General features: G+C 40.2%; 1 protein-coding gene across 1 annotated transcript in view; it reads left to right on the top strand.

Moving 5' to 3' along the window:
• Window positions 1-686: 686 nt before the first annotated feature.
• The window catches only part of KIF26B (kinesin family member 26B), a 450,408-nt gene continuing 442,496 nt past the window's right edge, over window positions 687-8,598 (top strand). The window contains exon 1 of the mRNA XM_019526715.1: window positions 687-1,286. Within this exon, the coding sequence (XP_019382260.1) occupies window positions 687-1,286 (600 nt within the window). The remainder of the gene's footprint in view (window positions 1,287-8,598) is intronic.

The following is an 8,598-nucleotide window of genomic DNA, read 5'->3' as shown; positions in this document are numbered from 1 at the left end:
GCTCGTAAAGCCGTGCCAGGGGACTTGCAATGACGTCAGCCAGTTCCTTTAGAACTCTAGGGTGGAGATCATCTGGACAGGCTGACTTGAAAATATCCAGCCCCTCCAGAAGCTCCCTAACTAAATCCTTGCTAACCCTTGGCCCAGGTGTGCCCCCCCGTAACAATATTTTGTTACTAATATGGTGTTTCTGACTGAAAAACAGGTGTTATTTTGGGGGGAGTAAAATAACATTTGAAAACAATTTTGATAAAACATGGTTAAAATATTTGTGCACAATGGGTCAATTTTGGACCCTCAAAACTGAAAAAATCTGAAATTTTGGTATAATTTATTTTCTGGTGTCCAATTACTGTGTTTGCTCTGAAGGGCCAAATACTGATCTGCAGATAAGGTTTATATTTTATCAGCCATTTGCCTTAAGTGGGGTTGCTCTTGATTTCATCAAGCTAGGAATGAGGTGCAGTGGGGTGAAGCAGGTTAATTCATTCTCTCTGCCATGCACTAAAGCTTGTGATGGTATTATAATATTTGCCATTTATCAGTAAAAGTAAAGTAAGTTTTCTCCTGAGAACAACCCAGTTTCTTATGTTTGTTTAACGTTGCTGCTGCTGGAGCTTCACTGGATCTAATGGCCTTTGTTTGCTTTTAAAGCTTATCACATAAATTGACTTTTGAAACCTACAATGAAGAGTTGTGACATTTCACTGCAATTAAACATTTTCCCCTCCCTTTCTCTGCTTGGTTTACAGGACCTGGCTTTCTCCTCAGTAATTCATGACAAACTTCAAGTTCCCAATACTATTCGGAAGGCGTGGAATGAGAGGGACAATAGATGCGATGTTTGTGCTACCCACCTGAACCAGCTGAAGCAGGAAGCCATTCAGATGGTGCTGACACTTGAGCAGACTGCCAACACTGAACCCTATGATGCCTCTCCAGGCTCTCCTCCACCCATCTCCAATATTCCCACCGTAGTGGGTTCCCGACACATGGGCAGCCTGCAGCCCAGAGATTGGGCATATGTGCCTACTCCCTATGCTACATCTAATTACACAAGCTTTGTTGCCAATAAGCACAGTGGGAAACCCAATAGCCTTGGAATCATCAATGGGGTAGAGAAGAAAAATGGTTCCCCTGGACACCAAGCCAAGGTCAGCCTGCAAATGGCCACCAGCCCCAGCAATGGCAACATCCTGAACTCTGTGGCTATCCAAGCTCACCAGTACCTTGATGGCACCTGGTCCTTGTCACGAACAAATGGGGTCACTTTGTATCCCTACCAGGTGAGTGGTCTAAAACAGATTATTTAAATGCTTTCACTGTCTTTGTTGTATTCATGTTTCTTTCCCATTTTCACACACTTTTGGTCTGGTCATGCAAATTTTCCTTCTTAAAAATGTGAATACTCCCATTAGCACTGTGTGGACTGAACTATATTTTTCCAAGACAGATGGAAATGGTAGGATTTTCAAAAGTACCTGAGCAGGTGAGGTGAGAACCCTAACTTGCTGCTTTTGAAAATCCCAAGGAATCTCCAATGACATCATTAGGAACTTAAATAATGATTACTACTATGTATACTAAAACACTATGTGCTAGATATGAGCTAGATAGGGGCAGGCAGTAGGATTTTCAAAAGTACCTGTGCAGGTGAGGACCTTAACTTGCTGTTTCTGAAAACCTGAAAATCCCACTGGATGCCTAGTTGCATTGTCAGGAAGCTAAATGCTTTTGGTCCTTTGTTAATATTTAACAACATTTATCAGTTATGTAGACTGTTAGAATTACACCAAGAAAAATGATTTATGAGCACTGAGGTCTCAATACTTTATGTCAAAGAAGATTGGGTCAAAGAAGAAGTGCATTGAAAATCAATTTAACTGGAAATACATGGCTTTCAGTTTTCAGGGCTTCATGTACTAGTGATTCTGAATCGTATCAGGGGAAGTCTGTGTCTGATATGATCATCTGGAGTTTGAGCTGAGAAATAGCTAGAGCTGAGCAAATAATGTATTTTTAAAAGGATGATTTATTGTTTGAATTAGGAAAGTAATTTCAAATGGGCTGTGGTTGCATTCTCTTTTGTTATTTTTGGTATTAGGCTTGTTTTAGTTTTTATAATATGACTATTCAATAAGAGCACAAGTTAAACCTGAAAGTTCATGTTTGACTTTTACTTCTTCAAAATGCTGTTGACAAACTAATATAAAAGGTCTGCTCCTTAATTTAGTCAGTTCAGATCACTCGCTTCTCAACAGGCTTGGGAAAGAAAAGACTTTTTTTTTTTGCAGTTTGCCCAGGCAATTAAAATTCTCTGATATATTCATTCATGATGATGATTAATTCTGAATTCTGTGTCCAATTTTAGTATTCAGAATCATGAAATTCTTGCTATATTTGCTGGCTTCATAAATTGACCATTTGGGGAACAGAAATAGTAGACTTTGTCTTATATAATTATCGAAGACCCAAACAGATATCTTGAAGTCTGAATAACCAGTACTGTCATTCAACTGTTAGCAAGTTTATATCAATACAAAGCATAACTTCCAGAAGAAATTCACAAGTAATTTTAAATGGTGTATACATTTGGGCATCCTGATGTACATCTATCTTATTGATAGAAAAAAAGGTGAAATTTGACAAATACATCATTTGTTACAGTTTTATGTTATCTGTGCATTTATTTTAGTTTTACCCTTAGGAAGGTAGCATTGTTCATAGCTTGAACACCCAGCTGGGAGAAAAACATCAGGAAATGATATCAGTTATCCCACCTTAATTAGAACCTTGATGGTAAATCCATTTTTCTTTAATTGAAGATGAAATGAAAAAAAATGTTTTAGTTACTTAGTTACTTACTTGAGATTTATTCTTGTTTATGAATTATTTCTTTTTCATCCCCCTTACCAATAATGAAAAAATGCTCACTGTTCAATAGGTAAGAGGAGCAGAGAAAAATCTCCTGGGACAAACAGTGTTACATTTCCAGCAGTGGTTCTCTGCCTTCCTATATCATAATTCTGTCAAACTGATGTCCAGGGAAAAGAGCTGTGGGACTGGCTAGACTTAATGGCTCCTGTTGTGGGCATCTCCTGTTGTAAATTAGCTTTAGTTAGATAGTCTAGATAACCTGCCAGAAATAAGGTTGAGTGCTTTGAAAACTGACCTTATTTTTCCTTCTGATATACCACTGCTCCAAAAAGAGGAAATGCTGGCTCAGATCAGAAGCAGTACCACTCGGAAGCCCTTAAAAGCAGTTTTACATACCCAAGAATTACCCTAGTTACTGTAATTTTACCTCAGAGATATTGCGGGTTTGGTTCCAGACCACCGCAATAAAGCGAATATCGCAATAAAGCGAGTCACACGAATTTTTTGATTTCCCAGCGCATATAAAAGTTATGTTTACATTATACTGTAGTCTATTAAGTGTGCAATAGCATTATGTCTAAAAAAAACCAATGTACATACCTTAATTAAAAAATACTTTATTGCTAAAAAATGCTGACCATCATCTGAGCCTTCAGCGAGTCGTAATCTTTTTGCTGGTGGAGGGTCTTGCCTCGATGTTGATGGCTGCTGACTGATCAGGGTGGTGGTTGCTGAAGGTTGGGGTGGCTGTGGCAATTTCTTAAAATAAGACAACAATGAAGGTTGCCACAAACCTTCAATTTGTAAAGAACGCAATATCTGCGAAGCGCAATAAAGCAAAGCGCAATAAAACGAGGTATGCCTCTACTAACTTTCCTCTTCTCACCAGCCTCTGCTGAAATCCAGACCCCCCTTTATGATACAGGGAATGAATCACAGGACTGCTTCACTTGCATTGAAAACTGTGGAAATGAAAGGACCTCTGTGAGCATTTCCCAGGGCTGGTATTCTGAAGCAGTGAGGGGCACGTCTAAAGAAAGTGCCACTATTTTCACAGAGTGAGTAAATAATTACTACCCAAGGGTGTGTAAAACAAATGTAAATTCAAAAACCTGCTGGTGTAGTAATTTATCAGTTAAAAAATAGCAGCCTTGAGTAGAGATGGGCAAGAAGCAGAAACCAGATCCAAAAATCTCTGAACTTTCTAAGCTGTGGATTTCAAATTGGCATTTGGGCCAGAAATCTGTAGTAGGCTGAACCAAGCTATCCGGTCAGAATTTTGTGTGTCATTTCCAGTCTTCAGAGAAGTGACTTTCTTCTGAAAAAGAGGGGAAAAGGATAGAAGAGAATCTGAATTTAGCTGTTTTTGATATTTAACTGTGTTGGTTTTTTTTGATTTTCAGCCAGCAGCATAACTTAAGGGTGGGCAGCTGGGGCAAGCCCTGGGTGCTTTGTCAAGGACATGGAGGCAGGGAGTTTTCAAGCTCTCACTGCGTGGACTGGAGGCCGCCTCCTGCTGCAAGGGGAGCTGACATCACCAGCAGCTACATTAATCCTTCCCTGGTCCTTCAGCTGCCACCCAATGAAAGGCTTTGCCTCGTTGCTTGCCATATAAATCTGCGGTGGTTGTGGGGCCAGAGAAGGATTAACATGACTGTTAGCAGCAACACTTTGCTTTGCTACAGCATCCTGCCACAATTCCACTCCATGTAGCCAACGTTTTGATCCCCCTGCCTCCCTTCCAGCACACTAGAGCTCAAATCTTATCAGGTATGTTTGTTGTCCAGGGCACAAACTCACCCCGATGTCTCTGCTTTTTTTTGTAAATTTAGAATAGGGACAACAATATTCCTAACATGAGGTTTTTTCAATTTAGCATTATTAATGCATTCAAGGAATTAATAGGAGCTAAAATCCAACCTGGACCTGACCTGGGCTCAGGTTCACAGTCAGGATGATATTCATTTCTATGCAGTGTTTCAGTGGAAGCCATATGCACCCTAAAGGCTTTGTTGCATCTTAAGTGTCATCTGAACTGGCTGCCTGTATATTGGTGAGGTTTTTTTACTCACTTCTTGCTCAAGGGAATATGAATGAAAACAGTGATACTTGATCTGAAAAAGGATCTTAGAATAGGATAGTTGGCCTAATGTTTCATCTTACAAGATAGCACAATGTTCAGTGCAATTCTGTTGTAGATTGCACCATTACGATCTGAAATGAATTGACAAGCTTTAGAGCTCTGATGGTATGCATCTAAAAATTCCCAAATCCCATGGTGCTTACAAAAATAAAGTGGAGTAACAACTTCATTCAGATGTGTTGTGGTAAATTCTCAGTGTATAGAAGTTTCATTATTTATTATCTAAATCTAATGCACTTGTAGAAAAAAAATGGGGCCCTATTAAAGGAAGGCACACTGTGAATGAATTAATGGATTATGCTACTTTGAAGTAAGGTGCTGCTATTCTGGAATAAGAACATCTACTCAGGGACTTAACCAAGAAGAGCTGTCCCTCTTTAAAATTCACTCCCTATTTTAATCCAAATAAATCAGAAATAATTCCTTATGTTGGCATACCGGTAGCTGAAAAAGAAGAGGTTATGCCATCTTTCTCAAGTTTTCTGATTGAGGCACTTCCTAGGTCACTGATTCCAGATCTTTTACCCATCGTTTCTCTGTACCAGAACTCTTCTAAAAGAGGCAGGCAAACAAAGAAAAATCCCTATTTTATCAGAGAAATGTGTCTTTGGCCAATTTTTTTGGCAGGGGAAGAAAAGATGAAGCATTTTGATAATATTTCATTTCATATAGACTTTCTCTTCTTTTACGGTTAATGTTTTATACAAGTATCTTTTTGCATATATTGTATGTAATTTTTTATACAAAATCAAACCTAAAGGAATTAAAGGAATGCTAGAGAAAAAAACAACCTTTCAATGGTCCTGAGTGCTGGGCTTCCTATTGTGAAATGTCCTTTACAGCCATTCACAGACAAAGGAAATTTCTTATGATCCTCTTTCACCACACAAACTCTTGTGAAAAAATGTGATATATTTCTTATTTATGCCCCAGAATAAAATATGCACCATATTTTTAAAAGGCAGAATGAAGAAGAAAAGATCTTTCCTCATAGTAAGTAACCAAGTAGGAGCATCTAGGAAGCTGAGCCTGCTAATTGTTTTGCTCCCTGTGGATCACTGCAGACTTTACTTTTGTTTTTGCCCTACAAGCGGCAGTATTTGTTTTTTACTGTATTTCTCCCATATAATGCACATTCCAATTTCTAGCAGCTTGTTTAGGGAAAAATTATGTTTGTTTTACATGAGAAAAATGGCATGAATAAAAATTGAAACCCACCATATATTGTTCAAGGGGTCATTTGGTAGGATTAAAAAAAAATTCAGCTTTTCAATCCAAGTTGAATGTTTTTCTTATGAAATGCTTGAATTTGTCAGTGAATGGAAATTCTGGTTCCCAGTGAGCTCAAGTTTTTAGGTACTCTTGTGTAAAACTTCTGATATAGTTTGGGGTAACTCTGTGAGGGTTCCCTCAAATAATTCAAATCTCTTCCCAGGAGAGGCGAAGTAGAATCTAAATGTATTTTTCTGTCTGAGAGTAGATGGGTTTTAACCCTTGGAAAATTTTGTATGAAGGCACAATATTATCGGATTAGTATTACATATGCTGTGCCATACTCTGGTAACTCCGCCTTAGTTCTGACCTTTGGTATTCCTTGCTTTTCCAAACCTCAAACTCTTAAGCAGAGAACATCAAATGTGCTCCATCATATGCTTCCCCACTGGACACTAAGGTGATACTTTTAGAAAGTATTTTTCTCTTTAGTTAAGATGAGACCAGGACTAAGGTCTCCATAGATAAAAAGCTACTTCTCTGACAAACTCTTGGTGGAGTGGTCCCACCACTACACCTTGGCAGTAATTGCCACTTGTGCTTTTTATTATTAACTTATTATTTGTGTGTCTACACAAGACACTAGTGTGCAGTGGTTACCGCACATTTATTTAGTTACTTGTATAATCAAGTATTAAATAAATGCACAGTGAACTGGAGTTACTGCGCAGTAGCACTGGCAAATGCCTTTAAGTGATGCTACTGCACAGTTGCCTAATGATACTGCATAGTAAAATATGAGCAGCCCCAGGAGCTGGGGGGAATTCTTCTTAATGCCACCCATTTGCCTTATCTGCTAGTCTCAGGGATAGCCCAGGGAGGGAGGGAAATTCCTTTGCTCCCCTGCATTAGTTTTGCCTTAGATTCACAGCAGCTAAGGCAAAACCACCTGTGGAAGAACAGGAGAATTTCCCTCTGCTCCTTTGAGCTGCCTGAGACTAGCAGGGACTAGGGCAGGATTTAGGAGTGGAAGAATTGCCTTAGCTCCCCAGGGCTGCCCAGGCTGAGGAACCCTGGACTGGGGTGGAGGGAAGCTCCCCAAGGCAGGGGCTCACTGGTGCCCCCATGCTGAGCTGCAGGTCATGAACCTGGCTGGGAGGACTTCTTTTCCCTCCTTTCTGTGGCAGCTGCTGAAACAATCAGCAGCTAGAGAGGAGAGAGGGCTGCCAGGGTCTGAAAAGCTGACGCCATAGGGCCTCTCCCTCCCTCCATGTGCTGTGTAGACCCTGGCCAGGGGGAGCTGGGGGTCTGTTTCCTTGTCTCTATGGGCTGATGGACACAGGCAGGAAGTGGGCAAGGAAGCAGAGAGCCAAGGCAGTCCCTGCTCCAGTGGAGCAGGCAGCATTGCTCAGGGCTGCAAAGCATCCTGGGATGCTGGGGGGTTGTGAGTTAACTTGAACCAGGAAGGGAGCTGGGAGAGGAGTTCCATAAACTGATTTGACCTAAATCCGTTAAGTCTGATAGTACATCCAACCAGGTTTATCTTTAAACTGGTTTTCGTCATTTGAGAGTGGTTTATGTGCACTGAACTTCTGTTACAGGTTTAAACCAGTTTCTGATGACTTAAACTAGTTTATGTGTAACTCCTGTTCCTGGCGCAAGAAACAAAGACGTAGATACAGGCAGGATTTTAATGGGAAATGTGACTATCGATGTCAGCAGGATGAGCACCACGTGTCTGGTTTCTTACTGTTTCATAAAAAGGAGTTTGAATTTGATGTGGAAAAGGTTAAGAAGCCATGGGAGGGGTTGGAACAGTGGTATTCAGGGTGGGGGACAAGAAAGAAAGGGGGTCCCTTTTTCTGGCCTACTTAAAAACATCCCTGTGTCCAAAGGTTCAGAAAACAGGAGCCTACACTACAAAGAGCCTACTAGCTACAGACATCATGATGTAGAGTGTGTTCCAAGAGCTATCAAAGGCTTTATTTGTGTACAATTCATGAAAGCTTACAGTACATACTTTGTGCTTCCTTTTTATGTATGATGTTGTTTATAACAGCACTGTTCTCTGTGAAAGTCCCAGTTTGTCCTGGTGCTTTGCAACGATGAATGATTTGTTTGGGGTTTATTTAGGTCATGGCTGTGTTGTAACACATTGGTTCTTTCAGGCACAGGCTCTTGGAAGAAATTGGTAGTGATTATCATTGGGAAGTAGATGTAAACTTCAGAAATGGATCTCAACTGGGTGTGTAGCATATTCAGATCCAGGGTTTTGATTCCAACTCTCGTCCTATTCCTTGTTGTTTAACTTCTTTCTGTTTCAATGGCTATTGCTGATAAGCACCTTTAACAGGATATGGTTAAGG

This window comes from Gavialis gangeticus, unplaced genomic scaffold (assembly GCF_001723915.1).
Source record: "Gavialis gangeticus isolate Ggan-Ray unplaced genomic scaffold, GavGan_comp1, whole genome shotgun sequence".
NCBI lineage: Eukaryota > Metazoa > Chordata > Crocodylia > Gavialidae > Gavialis > Gavialis gangeticus.
This window is presented reverse-complemented; position numbering and strand designations above follow the sequence as displayed.